Raw genomic sequence first — 19,030 nt, 5'->3', positions numbered from 1 at the left:
TTCCTTTTCTGACGCTGTGCCCCTGGCAGCTCTCACTGGCAGTGGGACGGAAGCTGGCCTCAGAGACTCTGCCTAGCTCTGTGGCCACCTTTAGAGTTTCCAGAAAAAACATCAGGAAAGCCCTCTGAACTCGGTCCTGCACCCTTAACAGGAGCTCCTGCATTCTCGAGCCTGAGCCCTGGAACCCTTCCAACCACCCACACTCCCCTTGGAAAAGGTTCAAGGCTCAGCACTTCCAGGAATGGGGAGCAGGAAGCAATGATAAAATTCTGGGGTTTGAGTGGAGAATGAGAAATCATGAAGGATCATCTAGCAATTAATATAACTTGCCTTAGGTAGGTAGAGCCCCAAGAGGTTCTGGCACATGTGAAAATCCTCACCAGTCCGCTAATCATCTATCAGCTAGCGCCCACATGTCACGTATGACAGGCTGAGGCATATAATGGCTGAGCTTTTCCACTGGCCCCTCCGACTGGGACCATCTCTGGAGAACGGGGTGCTCTGTGCCAGGGCTGCTGTCTGTCCGGGGTCCTCAGCACCCAGGTCCTCCAGGGAGTCTAGGGGGCAACCCCAGCCAGCCTCCTCCCCATGTATACACACACACACACACACACACACACACACACACACACACACACTCCCTGGCCTCCGACCTTGCTCGTTCACCAGATCTCAGAGGCAAAACTCTGTCTGCCGAGCTCCCCAGACGCTTCCAAAGATCGCTCCTGGTATCGCCCAGATAGATGAGGGATGGTTTCCTGAAAGTTCTGACTTCCCACTGTGTTGACTTTGGCTGTGACACAGTCCCAGCTCTAGATGAATGGAGTTGGCCTGTCCTCCGTGGCCTCGATTCCTTCCCCTGGCCACTGAGGAAGAAGACTGTGCTAGCGGTCTGGCTTTGCCAGCAGGCTGGCCGCTGGGGGTGGGGCGCACGTCGCCTCATGTTCTTTGGGCACCTCCTCATGCCAGCAGGCTGCGTAGTGTCTTTGGGATAAGAGCACGCTGAATTGCCACCACAACCATGTGAGGGAGGTATTCCTGCCACCGTGTCCCAGATAAGGAAACTGAGTCACTGGGTAGTGGAGTGACTTCCTCAGGGTCACTGCTACTTGTAGCCAATAAGGTCTGCTTTGGTTCTCTCCTGGGTCCCCGGGCAGATCCGGGGTCCGCCTCTCCCATCTTTGGGTCCTGTTTGGATTGGCTAACTCGGTGTCCAGAAGGTGGCTCTGCACAGCTGGAGACAGAAGCTGACGAGCGTGTCAGCGCCTTCCTGGGTCTCTGCTCCTTCTGAGACCATGGGCAGGAGGGGGGGCAGTGCCCTTTGACTCTGCAGCCCTCGCTGAATTCGCTTGTTCACTCATCAGTGTGTCTGATCTGTGTGAGTGCCAGAATTTGAGCAGCATCCTGACATCCGGGCTCTCCCTAGAGATAGGCCCACTCCAGGCAGGACACGGGACCCCAAATCCTTTTAGATACGGACTTTTATTGAGTGCTTAGTGGTGGCCAGGCACTGAAGTAAGTGCTTTGTGCTATCCGCTTCAAGCCTCAGAATGGCCCTGTAAGGTGATGTAGTCACCACTTTACAGATGAGCAAGCCAAGGCCCAGAGATGCTCAGGAACCGGCCCGGGATCACACAGTCAGTCGGTGGCAAAACAAGTCTTTGAGGCTCTCAGTTTATTATTATTATTATTATTATTATTATTATTATTTTTTAACGTTTATTTACTTTTGAGACAGAGAGAGACAGAGCATGAACGGGGGAGGGTCAGAGAGAGAGAGGGAGACGCAGAATCGGAAGCAGGCTCCAGGCTCTGAGCTGTCAGCACAGAGCCCGACGCGGGGCTCGAACTCACGAACCGTGAGATCGTGACCTGAGCTGAAGTCGGACACCCAACCGACTGAGCCACCCAGGCGCCCCGAGGCTCTCAGTTTAAAGAAAAAGATGTGGTGCTTTGACTTCCTGTGACCAAAAGGTCAGAGAAGAAGAAGAAGAAAAAAAAAACACTTATGAAGACAACATGGGAGGAGGCATTTTGATCCCAGGGATTTATACAAGAAGCTTTTGGTTTCTAGTTGTCAGGAAACTTAGGGGGTAGTTGGGGCTGCCCTAAAAGTGAATGCGGTGCTAGGATGAATTAGCAGAGGTATTACACTGAAAACAAGGAAGGGGATTTCCCATGCTGGCCTCTGCTGGTCTATTCATACCCAGAGAAGCATCGGCATCCTAGTGATTGCCAACAATGGAAGCTGACCACTTGGAGGTGGCAAGACTGAGGGGCCCAGGGCCCCTGACTAGAAGCCGTCAAGGGAGTAGCAAAGGGTAGGCCTGTGGGGAGGGAATAACTGGTCTCTGAAGTGTGCAAAGACCACTGTGGGGAGAACTCCCTTGTGCTTTGTGGGGTCCTAAGGGGCAGTATGACGTTGTCAAGGGGAAAAGGAGGGGGTTCTGCTCCATATCAGGAAGAAGCCTCCATTGCACGGTGATCCATTCATTGGGAACCGGCTTGGTCTGGGAGCAGTGAGCCCTCATTGGTGACAGGGAGCAGAGCCCAACACAACTGGCCAGGATGGATGGGGGGATTTCAGCTTTGGATAGGAGGAGATGGGCTTATTTAGATCAGCATTTCCCAGTCCCTTCAAAGTCGCCGCAAACCCAGAACATAATTGTGTCTGCAGGATCACCACGAAGGATGACGTTTGTCAGAGCTGAGGGCGGCTAGCTAAGGCACTCTGGCTGCCATGGGCCCAGGACTTGGGAAATTCTGGCTCAGACAACCTTGTGGGTTCTGGGAGATTCTTCCAGTGCTAAGTATTCTCTTGCATTGTCTTATTTAATTTTCTCAGCAACTATCTGAGATGTATGGGCTGTTCCCGAGATCCCTGTTTGAGAATAGAGGACCGCAGGGTCAAGGTGGTTAACTGAGCTGCCCAGGGTCACATCCCACGCAGGAAGGGATGGAGACCTGGGTCAGTCTCCCTCCAAGACCTATACTCTTAGCACTTCCCTTCACCTATGGGTGACCCCTGCTCTCTGTTTGCCCTCAGGGGTTCCCCGGAGACATCGGCCCCCCTGGGGACAACGGCCCAGAAGGCATGAAGGTGAGTCCCTGCCTAGGGCAGCCCCAGTCTCTGCGGAAACCCCAGGCCTCCAGGGCTGGCTCCCTGGCTTGGAATCGTTTGGGGTCTCGCCAGCCTCTGCTGGATGTGGGGGTGTCGCCTCTGAGACAGCTTTTTGTTCCCTTCTCACCAGGGTAAGCCTGGAGCTCGAGGCCTGCCGGGACCCCGTGGGCAGCTGGGGCCCGAGGTGAGACTGTCTGCCCCCTGCCCCCTGCCCGTCCCCTGCAGCCCTGCCTGCTCCATCCTGGGTCCTGGAGGCCTCAACTGGGGACCAGGGTCCCTCAACCAGGGCAAAACCCTGGGCTGCCCCAGACTTGCCCTCCAGCTCATCCTTTCCAGTACTGCCCCATGACCCTGCCAAGGTCGTTCTCTGACCTGACCTGGCTGGCAGGTCACTCTCTCCCTCCACGGCATCCCCATTGCTCCGGGGTTTTCTCTCTGGAGGCCACCGCCTCTGCTCCCACCTGCAGCACAGCTTGCTGGGGTGTTGGGGTGGGAGAGTAGAAATTATCAGCTCCATTTTACAGGTGAGACCCTGCCTGACACTCGGGGTGGAGGCACTGTGTTGGGTCCCATGGTCAATGGTAGGCAGGGTCAGGATTCAAAGCCACATCTGCTTGAGCCCAAAACCCATGACAGAGACCCTGTGCTATTAACTCCGTGTTCCTGGGAGCTGCCTGGGGGGCATCCCCAGAGAATTCTATGACTTGCAGCGCTAGTGAAGGACAGAGAGGAGATTTGCTTATTTCCTCATTCATGCTGAAGGGAGTGAGACGTTCTCTGTGGGTGGGCCTGTTGGACACCCCATGGGCTAGCCCCAGGTTTTCTCTGCACACGAGGCCCCCCACCACCTGGGCTCAGACCCCAAGGCTCCCATGACACACAGCCCTGGGTGAGGGTACAGGAGGCCCCGACTTGCCACAGCCACAGGCAGGCATCCAGCTGACATGGATCCCTTCACAGGCTGGTTCTGGGTCTGGCGGGGTCCCAGCGCTGGCTCCGGGAGCTGCCACGTGGGGCTGTTTTCCTGGAAACCGGGTGTGGGGGGGAAGCTCCGGAGGGGGCCTCTTGGTCAGGCCTGCCATGCCAGAGAGACCAGCTTGGAGGCTTCCCCTAGCCTGCGGGAGGGCCAGGAGTGGAAAGGGAGGGGAGGGGAGGGGCACCAGCAATGTGCCTCTGTCTACACCCACGTGACCACTAAAGAGACTGCCACCTGCTCACAATTTCATGGATTCATTCATCCACTCCCGCATTCATTCACTTCTTCATCTCCTCCCTCTCTCATGCCCCTGTCCCCACCTTCACTCACCACATGTCCATGAGACGCTGCACACCTATCTTGAGTGGTGTTTGTGACGGTGTAGGGGATGGGGCCTTAGGAAGGAATAAGAGATCATCACTGTCCTCCAGCAACTCAACTTAGCCTAATCATCATACTTTAGGATGATCCTCTCCATTCTGCACCATTCTACAGGGGAAACTGAGGTACGGTGAGGCTAAGGTTTGCCTTAGCAGAATCAATGGCAGAGCTCAGGATAGGGCTCATATCTTTGAGCTGCGGCCTGGGGCTCTGGATCCACAGCATATGAAAGGGTTTGACTTTCGGCCCAGCACTGTCACGAACCTGGGCCTGTCACATTCAGATGACATGGGGGGTCCCATTCATGCAGATGTCCTTGTGTGGCCTGAGAGGGGGCCCAGCAGGGGGACCAGAGGTACCCTTTCTCTTGGTCCAGGAAGGCTCTCCTTTGTCCATCCCTTTCCCTCCTTATAGGTCAAGTTCTCTGAGAGTCTCACTGGATTAATTTCTCTTTTTTTCCTCTCTTGTGTCTCCCAACTCTAGGGAGATGAGGGACCTATGGGGCCACCCGGGGCCCCTGGCTTAGAGGTGAGTGTCGCTGGCCCCCAGGGGAGGTGGGATTTGTCAGCGCTGAGTGAACTGTGTGCAGACAGATGACATCTGGGTCGTGCTGTGCAGAGAGGTCATCAGAGGGAGCCTTGGGCCAACCAGAGAGGGGACTAGAACAGACACCAAAGGAGAGAGACAAGAGACAGGAAGCTGGCCAGCCGTGGTGGCCCGGCTGCCATGTGCTGGGCTTTGTCTCTACTCTCCTACATTTGATTCTCCATGAGAGTGGCATTGCTGGTCTGGGTGTCATCCGAGGCCATCGGGCTCAGAGTGAGGGGATGGCCCCGTGTCTCAGTCTAGAACCTAACCTTGCAAGCATCCCTCCCGACTGCTCAGCTCCAGGCGGCCTCTCACAGGGTCCACCCCAGCTGACTGTGTAAATCAGCAGTGTGTGCGTACTTTGGTCCTGGGGCCTGATCACACTCTCAAAAAAACGATCAGGGACCCCGAATGCTTTTCTTTGTGTGGGTTCCACCTATCGATGTTAGTAATTAAAACTGAAAACTTTTAAATGTATTTATTAATTCATTTGATGGAATAATAAACCCATTTCATGTTAACAAAAATAATAGTTCTACAAACAAGACAAAACAAAACAAAACAACCCAACCAGCTATATTTTCCAAAGCAAAATGATCTAATGAAAAGAGTGGCATTGTTTTACCATTTTTGCAAATCTCTTTAATGTCGGGTTTAATAGAAGTCGGCTGGGTTCTCCCATCTGCTACCACATGTCATGTCGCCTCTGGAAAAGTCCGCTCACACTCAGGAGGAGAGAGACACAGTAAACAGTGTCTTAGCATTATTACGAACCATACTTCTGAGGTCATCAGTCCCTTGAAAGGGCCCCAGGGACCACAGGGATCCCCAGACCACATTTTGAAAACCACTGGTATAAACTCCCCATTCCTCTGGGCCTTTTATCTTCTGTGCCCTCCTCCCTTTTCCTCATTCCCTGAAAGCGGGTTTCAACATCCCCATTTACAAACAGGACAGGCCTGGGAGGGGAGACTTCCTTGAGGTCACACAGGTGCAGACCCCTCTCTGCATCTCCAGTATAGCCTGGTGCCCCCGGGGCTCCAATTCCCTCCCCCCCCCCCCCCCGCATTGTGACCCTCCCCTGCACCAGGGCTGGGACCCCAGCAAGGCTGCCTCTGCCCCCCACTCACTCACCTCTCTCTGTTGCAGGGCCAGCCTGGCAGGAAGGGGTTTCCTGGTAGGCCCGGCCCGGATGGCATGAAGGTGAGGAGTCCTGGAGGTGACTGGGCTTGGTGGGTTGAGGGGGACACCGGGGGAACAGAAGAAAAGGGGAACCAGCCAATGAGGGCCCCAGGAAGGACCCCAAATCCCACGGGCAGTTGTGGAAAGGAGGGAGATGGTCCCCATTATCACAACATATTGGTACCAGAGGGGAAAAAATGACCACAATCTGAATGTCCAACAGCAGAGTAGTGTTCAATACCAGGATACGATGCGGCCACGAAAGGTGGTGTAGTGGAAAAGTTCACCGGATGGGAAATGCCCGTGCGCGTGGACGTGGTGGAGGCAGGAAGCAGGTTACGGATGGAAGGTTAGGCCCCGGCCTGTGGTGGGGCTGATTGTACCGTGTTCCCGGGGGCCCGGAGCAGAGGCTGCAGTATGGACGGGGGCTCTCTCTGGGTGGTGAGAGTATAGGACGTTTCCGTCTCCTTCTGTGGGCCTCTAGGTTTTCCCCATCCTGTGCAGTAAATATGTATTATATTCGTTAACAGGTTTTTGGGGTTTTTTTAATTGTCATAAAAGAACCGGCCTGTGTAGGAGGGTGATGACCCCGGCACACGGGCCCATGGGCAGCCTCGCTCACAGGCTTTCCCAGGACTCCCCTTGGGGGCCATGTTGAGCCACGTTTGCAGCTGGGCCGACTCACCAGGGTTAGGGCAGAGCCAGGGTAGCTCAGGTCATCCGTGTCCCCCTCCATTCGGGGAACATGGCCCATGTGTCTGGCCCCTCTGGTCCTCGTGGGTGTGAGGCCTGGGGCAGGAGCTGGAGGGGAGGACGAGGCACAAACCCGATGGCGGTGAGCCGCGTTCATTTGTGAGCCAAACTCCTGGCTAGTCCGAGCCCTTGTCCTGCCCTCTGAGGTCTGGGTCTGTCTCCCTCAGATACCAGCTGGGTTTCTGTGGTGGGAGCAGTGACACAGTCTGGCTGGATTTATCCCACGGGTCTGCTCGCCTCTCTGCAGCTCACGCCGTGGGGAGACCAGGGCAGCCGTGGCTGCCGCAGAAGCGGGAGCCACCCCAGCATGGGATAAAGCTAGCAGACAAGGCTCCAAGAGGCCACCAAGTGTGAGAGCTGGAAATAGCCTACAAGACAAATGAGTCTGATTTCCCTTATTTATAGTTAGGGATGCTGAGCCCAGGGCAGGGACAAAACTCACCAGTCATTTTGTGAGCCAGGAGCAGAGCTCTGGTGGGTTAGCGTCTAGGATTCAGGTGCCCCGACTCCCTAATTCCCTGCTCGCCCTGTGGTGGGCAGCTTGATACAGTAGGAATGGGGATTTCAATCCATCAGGCCAAAGTTTCCAATTCTAGCCCTACATCTAGCTTGCTGTGTGGCATTGAGCAGATCGCTTCACCTCTCTGAGCTTCATTTGCCACCTCCACAACATGCGGCAGGTTGATGAAGGGCCCAAATTAGATTCAGACATCAGGGTGCAAGTAATGGGTGGCTAGGGCCATGTCTGGGGCCAGAGGTTCTGTCCAAGTGTCCCATGTCCCCGCCGTTTGAGATCTGTAAGGCCAGAAGCTGGAGTTGAGGTTCCTACCCTTCCCTACTGGTGGGGGCTAGGGCCAGTCAGCTGGGGTGTTCCCCAAGGGGGACCTGGACCTCCCATCACCCATCCCAAGCCATCTTTCTCTTTGCTTCCTTGCAGGGAGAGCCAGGTGACCCTGGACGGCCAGGGCCAGTGGGTGAGCAGGTAAGTCAATACTGGTCTCTGAACACAATGACTCTCTTTATCGAAAACTCACTCTGTGCCAAGCCCTTTGGTGAATGCTCCACATGCACCTGCCTTTTGTCCCCCTGCCTAGCTCCTGGGGTCAGTTAGCTAGTCTCCCCTTTCCACTAATATGGCCACTGACTTTCCATGGGGGTGAAGTCACCAAACAAGAAAGAAAGCCGTGAATCACAGTCCCATGGCCTAGCTCTGTGGATGTTTTTGGAGCGTTGGCCCCAAAGGGGTTACATGACTTTGCTCCCAGAACGTTAAAACTGGAAGAGCCTCCACTAATCGCCCGCCGTGCCCCATTTACAGATAGGGAAGCTGACAACCAGAACCATAACCACCTGCTAGGGGCTCTTGGCCCAGGCAACCCTCACTTAGAAGGAAATTGAAATTCAAGCCAGGGGCTCTGGGAGGCGGGGAAGTCAGGCGAAGTTCTGAAGAGGAGAGGGTGCCACGGGTCGTCGTTAAAAAGGAGGTTTGAGAATCATGACCTTCATTATTGAGGCCCAGGGTCCTCGGTGCTACAGAGAAGCAGCTGTGAGTTCTGGGAGAAGAGACCGCAGAACCCCTCCTCTGTAGCCCGACACAGCCTGAAAGCCTAACCTCTGGGCTTGGACGGCAGGTTGAAAGGTAGCAGTCTCCTCCACTGCCTTAAAGAAGCACCTCACCCCCTCAACTCTGCAAGGCACCGGTTCAGGCCAGAAGAAAGAATGGTGTTGGGGACCCTGAAGAATCTCTCTGCTGAGAAACGCCATCAATGGCGTGAGAGTCGTGCACGACGGGTTTCCTCACCAGGCCTGCAACATCTGTTGGGGGGAAGAAAGGAATTAAAGCAGGGGGTGGACTGGATTTTTGAAACCTTTCCAGTGTCATTCGAGCGCATTCTGTGGGAAGCCCGGGAGTTTGGAAGGGCTGTCACGGCCTGGATATATTTCCTGATTGGAAAAAAAAGGCAATGTGATCAGCAAATTTAATTTCATAGTTATGCTGATGGTAAGGGCCCTCGGGAAATAGATACTCAGAATCCTAGGATGTCGGAACACGGAGGGTCCTTGCACAGCACTCTGTCCTGGGGTCCTAACCTTTTTTGTGCCTTGGGCCCTTTGGCAGGCTGGTGAAGCCCATGGACCCCTTGTCAAGAATTAGAGTTTTTAAATGCACAAAAATGCAAAATGGAGGATTGCAAAGGCAATCAATTATATTGAAATGTGATTTATGAAGGTATGTTAAGTGCCATCTACTCACAGCCATCCTTCTTTATGAACGCGTTGAATAATGAGATCCAGCAGCATGTCTAACAGCAAAACCTCAATTTTGAACAGTGACAAGCCTTAGTGACACATTTTGAAATCTCTGCGACGGTGACTGCACTGTGACATGTAAATATCTGTGACAGTTACAGGTATCGTGGGTTTGTCGGCTATACTCAGATTTGAGGGAGATGCTCAATTTCAGCTAGAGATCGGTGAAAATAAAAGTTGTAATTTTTTTTCCTAGTCAAGCTCGGGGACGCCCTGAATTCCATCCACAGAGCCTTCCAGGAACCCCGGTTTAGCCCACGTTGGCCATCTGATTAACAAAGATGACTAAGCAAATAAGTAGTGAAAGCTGGGGCCAGGCGGAGAGGGCGTCTGGCCTGGGGCAGCGGCACGAAGGTCCCCGTGGATGGCGCAGTCTCTCGCTAGCCGCCTGGCTCTCTGGGACCAGAGCAAGAGAGAGGGGCCTGTCTGAATTGTGAGACAGAGCTGGAGCCCTGTGGTGGGGGTGCCACTCCAGCTGTGCCCTTGGCCCCTCCCCCTTGTGGAAAGGGGCAGGTATCTCCTGTTCACGGCAGAAGCAGAGGGTCCCCATGAAGCGTTATAAGGTCCTCCTTAGGATCACAGTATCGGCCACACTGATTGGGCTCCTGCACCAGGCTCCATACCAAACACCGTCACCCCCACTGCCTGCGATTCCCTCCCCAACCCGAGGGCGGTAGATGTTAGTCTCCCCATTTCACGGATGAGGAAACTAAGGCTCTGAGAAGCGAGGCAGCCTGACAAGATCTCCCCCGGGCAGTAGCACAAGTGTCAGAGCCAAGGTTGACACTCGGGGCTGCTGGGTTCCCAAGATCCGCCTTGGAGGGACTGGAAAAACTTTAGACCTCCTGACCCCTTGCTGTTCTGTAACAGCTACTAAGAGTGTAGATGGCTCGCCAGCAAGCCCTGTCCTAGGTGCTGGGGACACAAAGATGATCACAGGCATGGATGGGCCTTCCCTTTAAGAAGCTCTCTCTGTCGGGGGAGAAGCCAGGCATGTAAACACTCCCTCCCTGAGATGTCTGTTCCAGTAGAGAACCCACAGCTGTCCTGTTCCCGGTTGCACGTCCCAGTGCCTAGCGAGGGAAAGGAAGGAGGGAGGGAGAAAAACTCCCATAAGCAGACAACAGCCCTTTTATCTGTAGACAGTGTGAGGACCAGGGCAGGCTCCTTCCCCAAATCGGGGACTCAGATCCTGCCCGTGCAGTGCCCACTGTGGGTGACCGTCCACCCCTATGTCCTCACGCCAGCTGGAGAGGAGCCCGCGGTGCCCGCAGCGGTCAAAGCTGCTTCTCCACCCTGCCCCCCTCCACCAGGTGGAAGCCCTGGGCCCCTAGGGCTGGTTTCCTGGCCAGCTTCATCTCAACCCACAGACTGGGCCTGCCAGGATCTTCTGGGACACTGCCCCATGGGTGTCCTGGGGGCCGGAATGGGGAAGTGGGGCACTTGCTGTATGGCCCTTATTCATTAGGATCCTGTTTGGCTTCTTGTTTGAGGTTTATGACCCGCGTGCCTTCCAGGACCCAACAACTCATAAATTTAAAGTAGCTATGAAATTTCTGTTTCTCTGGGCCAGTCGGGCAGGGGCCTCTTAACAGAGCCGTTTTTATTCCCTTCTCTCGGCATCCTCTAAATGTCTGAGTGCTCCCTTGTGGGGCGCGCGGGCCTCCGTCTTAACCCTGTGCCCTTTTAAAATAAATTAGAACAGGACGGGAGGGAACTAAGGTTTATGGAGTGCCTACATGTGCCGTGCATTATCTCCAATACTCAGAACAACCCCGGGGAGACCGGGAAAGACCTTTTCCTAAAGTGCCCCCCTCTGCAGGTGATGAGGCTCTGAGACGCTCTGTGACTTACCCAGGGTCCACGGACCTAAAGACTGGGTGACAATGACAGGAGAAGTGTCAGGTGTAGGGCCTGGCACTCTGTAAGTGCCGCCTGTTGTTAGTAATATTGCCGTCACCTTGAAAATAGTCTGATTTTTTTTTTAAAGTTAAGTCGTTGCAAAAGTCAAATACTTGGTTACTGTCTGTGACTTATTAGCCATGACCTCATACCTCAGCCCAGAAGGGTCTCTGAGCCCAGAGGACCAGGACCTCCGTTGTGCAGCAGTGGTGCTGGGGTACGGGGTGGGGGGTGGGGGCGCTGTGCCTTGCTCATGGCCACACGCTTTGGAGGCCCTGGGGTGGAGGCACAGGTACAAGGGCCTTGGAGCCACACGGACCAGAGCTGAGTCCCAGGCTGCAGCCGCAAAACGTACATGGTGCGTGGCCAGACCTGAAAACGGTCTCTGAGACACAGCTCACCCTTTGGAACTGGGCACCATGTTTTCACTCTAGTTGATTGACAGGTTGGCCAGCTGATTCTCCCAGAAACTCTTGGCTGCAAACCGGAGTTCTTCCCAAGCCATTGTCCTACCTCTGAACTGCACAAGACCCCCTCCCCCCTCCCCAACTCCGCTCAAATCTTCCTTAGCAGGGAAGAGTAGGGGGTCTGGACAAGGAAGTGTCTGCTTTCCTGGGTGGCTTCTCCAGGCTGTTCAGCTTCGCTGAGTGGTGCTTGTGTGTCTACTCAGGGCCAGCGAGGCCGGCAGCCACCTAGAAGAGCCTCTGGAACACAGAGGCAAGTTATCACCCAGTGGAGTTAAAAAAAGCAAAAGGAACCGCAGCATGAGTGTGTGTGTGCCCTTCAGAAAGGAGAGGAAGCCTTTCACAAGACAGTATAAAGGCCTCTACTTCCTACGTTTCAATCAAGACTTTTGGCGGAGGCTGTGACACTGTTTCCATCCTGGCTAGCGGGTTTGTTTCTCTCTTTGAAACAGCCCCAGAGCCCGGAAAGATGGGGACAGATTTCCCAGCACCGCTTAAGGGCCATCCCTGCCCGCCCCCCCCACCCCAAACGTGACCGCCTCCCAGCCTGCTTCTGGCACAGGAAGAATGTGTGGCGCTCCCAGGGATGCTGGCAGCGGCCCCACTGCTTGGCTCCCGAATCAGAACCATCTGGTGGAGTGAGGGAAGTCAGGACAGTGCCTGGAGAGAGGCAGCTCTCCTCGGTGCCAGCCCCACGCCTGCCTGCCGCATTACCAGGCACCGGGGAGGAGCTCCGAAGAGACGGGGAGATGTGGGCCAGCTGCCTCTGAAACTCAACACATCCTTGCATTCACGTTGCTGCCTCTTTTCTCTTGCTTTCGTGAATGTTTCTTCTAGGGACTGCTGGGATTCATTGGTCTGGTCGGGGAGCCGGGGATCATGGGAGAAAAGGTGAGTTGTGTTGGTGGGGGCAGCGGGGTAGAATATAGAAACAAATAGAACTTGTGGTTGAAATCTTAAAAATGATGAAGGGGCCAGTTGCCCTGAGGATTTCAGACTTGTTTCCCCTGTGGCTTCTCCTTGCTTCCCTAGCGTTCCACACCCTCAAAGAGCCATTGTCCCCTTTCCCAGCACCCCCTGGGGGCTCTGCCCTGCCCTCCCGCAGGAGCAACTAATGCACTTGCTGTGGGCCTGCCCGCCTGCTCACTGGCACAGCATAGGGGCGGGCGACAGAAGGGAGGTAAAGAGCCATCTTTTTTAAAAAGGGCACAGTTCCTTATGCTGCCTTGTTAGTCCCCCGGCAGCTCTGTTTTACAGACTAGACAACCGAGGCTCAGATGGGGGAGGGGGGTTTGGGGGGAGGCTGACTTGATCAAGGTCGCCCAGGTAGGAAGTGACAAAGCTGGGATGTGAACCAGGTTCAGTGCCCGGGGCCTCACGCTAGCTCCCAGCTCACAAGCACCCTGTGGTTTCCAGTTTCCCACCACGGGCCCTAGAGGGTACCTGCTTTCCTTTTATGGGTTTGTCTGATCCCCAAGCTGGCCTTGCGGGGTGCCCGTATTATTCCCACTGATTGGATAGAGAAACTGAGGTCCAGAGAGAGGAAGCCTCTGCCCTACCACGACCACCTTCTCCTCCTCCTCTGTTTTCTCTTCTTCCTCTTCTCTTCTTAATTGATCTTTTTATTTTGAAGTAATTATAGAGTCACAAGATGTTGCAAAAAGCAGTACAGAAGGCACCCTGTGCCCTCCCGTGGTCACATCTTGCACGACCATAGTGCGATATCGAGCCAACTCTGGCCTTCCCCTGTTGCTCAAATGTTCCGTGTCCCTCCTCACCTACAAACCGTTGCCCGTGCCCCTCCCCCGGCCAGGTACCCCCCTCCTACTCCCACCCCTCCACCCTCTCTGCCTAGATCATGGTCTGTTCTCCTTCAGCTCCCTCGGGTCAAGCAGGTCTTCCCGAGGGGAGCTTCAGGGGCACCCCAGAGCCCAGGTGCCTCAGATCCCCTGCTGAAGGGCCTTAGCACCGAGACCCACGCCCCCACTGCACTGCCTCTGGTTTGCATCTGCGTTGGTGATTTGTGTCCGTCTCCCCACGACACTCAGGGTCTCACGGCCCATGAGCAAGGTCTGTCTGTGCTCCTCACCATTGCATCTTCTGGGGCTGGAGTGTCATGCCAGGCCCGTAGAAGACTTTCGGTAAATGTTTGCCGTCTGAGTAGATACAAAACACAGGGCCTCACAAAAACAGCCAGGATGCAAAGCCAGAGCCCCTTTCGCCGGCAGCCTCTGTCTCCTCCACCCACCATCTCTGCCCAGTCTGTCTGGATGGATCAGGAGGAAGAGAGTTGCATCTCAGATGCCCCAGCATTTCATCTCTGTCCGGGCGAGGGAATGGGGAGACTGAGAGCGCCTTCCCTTACCATCTCCACCTCAGCAGGCCCAGCCCAGGGGACGCCGTGCCCAACAAGGACCACATGACATGGGCCAGCATCACAGGGGACAGTGTCATTAGCTCATCCTTGCTCAGGATCACCCTGGCCCGAAGGAAGCCCTCTGTGTGGCATGCCACAGTGGATGCCGAGGCCTCCCAGGGCTTGCCGGGTTCCTGGCTTCTGCTGAGCAAAATCCCAGCGCCCCTTCGCCTGTCACCACCCTGGGTGATGCGACTCTAGACTTCAGACAAGTCCCTATCCCCTCCTTTTTGGCCTCTGGAAGGCCTCTGCACCTGCTCCCCAGAGAGCCACCCCACAGCCATCACCTCCCTGAATTGCTGTCTCCATCACAGGGTGACCGGGGCATGATGGGACCCCCAGGCGCACCTGGCCCCAAGGGATCGATGGTAAGGAGCAAGTGTGCACGCCTTGCCCTCTCCTATCACTGTCGTGGTGACAGTTCTGCTCTCCTCTGCCTGCTTCCGCATACCTTGGGCATTCAGAAAGACCCACCCCTTCCCCTTCCAAGAGGCCACCCTCATGGCCCTGGGCTGGGGCTGGGGCTGGGGCTGGGCTGCCGGGGGCGGAAGGAGGAAGGGCCCCCTGCTTCAGCTGATTCCTTCTCTCCCATCTCTTTCTTGGCAGGGTCATCCTGGAACTCCCGGTGCAGTTGGGACCCCTGGAGAGCCCGGACCCCGGGTAAGCAAAGCCCTCATGTTCCCTGAGTTCAAACCCACTGCCGAGTAATGGTGAGGAGTCCAGACAAAACCAGAGTCGGACGAAACCCGGGTTTGAGTCCCAGCTCCATATTACCAGGGAAGATCATTGAACTTCTCAGAACCTAAATTTTGCTCATCTGAAACACAGAGAAAATAATCGTGGTCATGATAGTGTCATCACATGAGTTAAATGAAACTGGGCAGCTAATGTTCATTATGTAGTGATGTTCCTTGCACGGGGTATCTTGGTCATTAATGCCATCATCGCTTTGTTCATTCACTCCAGAAATACCCTGTCACGTGTGCCTGAAGCCGCTCCAGGAGCGGGGGACAGCAGCCGTGAACAAGGCAGAAAACTGCTGCTGCCCATTAGGAGATTATATTCTGGCATTTGAGAGAGAGAACCCCATAAATAAGGGACACCTGCTATGAAGAAAGTAGGGGAGAAGATGAGAAATACTGGGGACACATTGGATGAGGGTTAGAGCATGGAGGTGAGGACACGGGGAGCCTGGGCTTGTGATAATTGAGGGCCAGGGGTATTCCTGAGGACCCCGAGGCAGGGAGGAGTGGGAGAGGCAGGGTAGTCAGAGTAGGGGACCCCATCTGCTCTCCTGAAGGTGATGTTGGGGGTGGGGAGGGGTGGCTCTCATTCTGAGCCCTCAGAGTGTCTGTTCTCTCTGTCTCTGCTGACGGAGGCTGGAGGCTGGGAGGGGCTCTCACTTCAGCCAAGGCTCGGGCTCAGAGCTGGGAGCCCACTCTGGGGAGGTGGTGGGGTGGGCTCAGGCAGGTAGAAAGGGTATGGGGGATGACGGGGACCAGCGCAGGCAAGATCCTGGGACAGGGCCAGGGGACGATGAGTTCAGGCTGCCCAGGTCCCTCCAAAGGCCAGGCTGAGGGACTCCCTGGAGTCTGATGAGGGAGGAAATGGGAGCCTTTGATGGCCTGAATCCGAGGGAAGCATGCACACACCAGTTCTCTGTGCCAATTAGGGAGGCAAAGCCAGCTTGGTTCCCAGACTCTTCTGTGCACCTACTATGTGCTGGGCCTTTGCTCAACCCCGAAGGTGCAGGACTGGTATGAAACACATCTGCTTCTAAGATCCTGTCTAGTGGGGGTGCCAAGTAGAAATAGCCTCCCGCTCATTAACAGACCTTTACTGAGCACCTACTGTGTGCCAGGCCTCAGGGGGGTGCTGAGGAGGGATATGGAGGCACTACCCCGGGAACCAGAAGCCGGCACATAAGTAACCATAATCCCAAGACTGAGGTGCCACGCAGCGGGTGGCTCTGTGTCCCCCCTACAATCCTTTTCGTGAGGTGGAAAACTCATAGTGCAGAGGTGGGATGAGAGCCAGCACTCTGGGCTCCTGATGGCATATCTTTCTTTCCCTGTTAATGGGGAGGAGGCAAAACCACTTCTGGCCTGGGGCTGGAGGGCCTGGTTGGTGGCTGAGGATCCCAACTTGCAGTCTGAGGGTCCTAGCCCACCCAGCCAGAAGGCTGCTGTCCCATCTCTCTCCCCAGTGTTCACGGGACCCAGGTACGAGGGTCTAGCAGATGCTCCTAGAGACACAGTGACTGGGGACCATCAGTGTGGGAGGTGCCCAGGCTAGGGTCCATCAGCAAGTTAGAGCTCCTCTGCCCTTAGACCTCAGCCTCTCTGGGCCTCAGGCTCCCTATCTGTCCAGCGGGAGGAGGAGCCTGGAACAGAGTTGCTGAGGCAACATGGAAGGCCAGTGGGAGGTGGGAAAACAGGGGATGTCCCAGCCAGCGTATGGAGGGAAGGTGCTGGCCTCTGAATCCTCTACCTCTGTGGCTCCGCAGACCTCCTCCCCACTCTGTGTCCTCAGTGCTTCTAACTGTACTGGGGGGCGGGGGTGGCTCAGACTGAGTGAAATCAGTCACATGCTGCTTTCAGACACGAAGGTTGCCATTGATTCGCCATTGCTGCATATGGGGCTGGGTCACCTGGATCTCTTGGGGTCCTTCCCGGCCAGCCAGCTGCCCTAGTGCTGTTGGGAAGCGGCATAGCACCGAGGTCCAGAAATCTGACTTCAGAATCAGACACATGTGAGTCAAATCCTGGCCACTTTCTAGCTGTGTGATTGTTGGCAATAGTCACATCTTCTCTGCGCCTCAGTTTCCCCATCTGTAAGCCAACATCGTACTACCTTCATGATGAGATTGTTATGAGGAATAAGTGGTAACAGTGCATGCTGTAATGCTCAGCAAATGATCTGCATATACTAAGTGCATGATGACTGGTAGTAATAAGAATTACTGACTATTTATTAGATACGGTGATTACCACAATTATTAGTAAGACTTACTGTTAAGGTGACATTGCTGATGATACCGTTCACATCTGATGAGTATTTCCCCACTTTTCCAATCACATTAATACCCATGTCCTCCTACGGCCCATCGAGGTCAGCCCAGATCAGGACCTTCATTATGTGAGGGACTGGGGACAGGTTCCAGAACCTCGAGTTACTGCCCCCGCCCCCCCGACCGAGAGAGCCGATAGCTACCCTTTGCTGGGACTTTCCATGTCGTTTTGTCTTCCCAGCAACTCCGGGAGCTAGGGATTCTTGTTATCCCCATTTATAGATGATGAAACAGAGGCCCAAAAGGTGGAAATCACTTGCCAAGGTCACAGGATTAGGAAGTGGCAGGGCTGGGATTTGAACCTGGCTCTCTGGTGGAGCAGTCTGCTCCTTTAAGTCCTCTATTCTACTGCCTCAGAGTCAAGACTTGGCTCCTGAAATTTCCCAGTGACGCATTGCATGCCTGCTGCGGTCCAAGATCCTGCTGTAAAATGGCTCGTCCTCACCCAATCTTCCCATCTCCTGCCATCCCGGAGTCAGATCTGCTTTCTTATTGGGCCAAGCCTGGGTCCTCACCCCGCTTGCTCTGCTGACAAGGGGCAAGTTGGGACCCAGCCCCTCACATCAGCCCTTCGGCAGCAGCTGATGGAGGGTCTGTACCCCTCAAGGCCGTGGGGAGGGACGAACGGGAACAGCAACTTTTTCCTGAGGCCCCAAATGGAGCTGGGCCTCTCCCTGGTATTTGCAGGGGGCTGAAGCTGCCTCTTCCTTGTAGAAGGAGCACGCCCCGTCTGAGGCTCGCTGCTGAGCTGGGAGGCTCGTGGAGGGGTCCGGCTGGCCTGCTGTGCGTGAAGGCGCTGCTTGGTGTGTGCAGCCCGGGCCGGAACCCGGAGGAGAAATGAGGCAATGAGGCAGCCTCCTCCTCCTCCTCCTTCCTGCTTCCTCCCCACCCTCTGTCCTCGCCTGTTGTTAGGTTGTTGGTGGGTCCTTCAGCAGGTCCCCACGTTCCTGTCATGGGTCTGCGCTGTGCCAGGTGCTGGAGAACAAAGGCAACCCTGTGTTTTCCTTCCCTCCCTCCCTGTCTCTCCCTTGCGTCTCTTGTCATTCCTGCATCAAACCAGATAACCGGGCAGCTTCCCTGGGCCAGGCCCTGTTCCCTTCTCCCTGCCTCCCCCTCCCTCACCCCAGGGCTACGGTCTGGTTCTTGCCCCGTCCTTACCCCAGGGCTCTTTCTGCCCTGGTCAAAGCTTGCAACTGATAGTGGGGGTCAGGGCGGGGGACAGATCACGGGGCTGCCATAGTCTCCTTGCTGATGGAGAGAGAAAAGGGGGAATGGGCATTTGAGGAGAACCTTGGTCAGGCATGGCATGGTAGCTTCTGGTTGTCGATTTTGAGATACAGGAGAAAATGGCTCATCCATCCAGGGAGGCTTCTTCTTACTCCTGGACTCCCAGGAAAGGTTAAGCACCCCCCTCCCCCCCACCCCACCGCATCAAGCCTAGGGCATTGACTCATGCTCAGGGTTACGGCTTGGCTTGTGGGCCACTTCTCCCAGTGGGACAGCTTTTCCCACTGGGCTGCGTCCTTCTGTGCAGAGGCACTGGGCCTGCCCAGGGGCCGCTCCCAAGCACTGCCTGTCTGAAGGCTGCGGCCAGGCTTCACCCCTATGGTCCTAGCCTTCCCTCTCGCCCCCTTGCTACCGGAAAGGGGGCTTCTCCAAACTCTTTCTCCTCCCCACAGGGTCCTCCAGGATCTCGAGGTCCACCAGGCATGAGGGGAGCAAAGGGACGCCGGGTAAGCAGGGCCCAGTCCCCGGGGGGCTGATGCTGGCAGGGGCCACCTGACAGAGAGGCTCCCTCCTGGTCCTTGCCCCCTGCCCAGCCCTGAGATTGGTGGTTTCCAGGCATCACACGGGGTTCCAGGCTCAT

At 55.5% G+C, this 19,030-nt stretch overlaps 1 protein-coding gene across 7 annotated transcripts in view; it reads left to right on the top strand.

The window, feature by feature from the left end:
* COL27A1 (collagen type XXVII alpha 1 chain) overlaps positions 1-19,030 on the top strand; it is a 140,577-nt gene that overhangs the window by 75,150 nt on the left and 46,397 nt on the right. For all 7 annotated transcript variants that reach the window (XM_058694403.1, XM_058694406.1, XM_058694405.1 and 4 more), the window contains 9 exons: positions 3,047-3,100; positions 3,252-3,305; positions 4,962-5,006; positions 6,216-6,269; positions 7,939-7,983; positions 12,515-12,568; positions 14,408-14,461; positions 14,700-14,753; positions 18,843-18,896. In XM_058694403.1, coding sequence (XP_058550386.1) covers positions 3,047-3,100; positions 3,252-3,305; positions 4,962-5,006; positions 6,216-6,269; positions 7,939-7,983; positions 12,515-12,568; positions 14,408-14,461; positions 14,700-14,753; positions 18,843-18,896 — 468 coding nt within the window. The remainder of the gene's footprint in view (positions 1-3,046; positions 3,101-3,251; positions 3,306-4,961; positions 5,007-6,215; positions 6,270-7,938; positions 7,984-12,514; positions 12,569-14,407; positions 14,462-14,699; positions 14,754-18,842; positions 18,897-19,030) is intronic.

The sequence above is a fragment of the Neofelis nebulosa genome, chromosome 12 (assembly GCF_028018385.1).
Source record: "Neofelis nebulosa isolate mNeoNeb1 chromosome 12, mNeoNeb1.pri, whole genome shotgun sequence".
In the NCBI taxonomy this organism is placed as follows: Eukaryota; Metazoa; Chordata; class Mammalia; order Carnivora; family Felidae; genus Neofelis; species Neofelis nebulosa.
The sequence above is the reverse complement of the archived record's forward strand: the minus strand, read 5'-3'. Positions and strand labels throughout refer to the sequence as shown.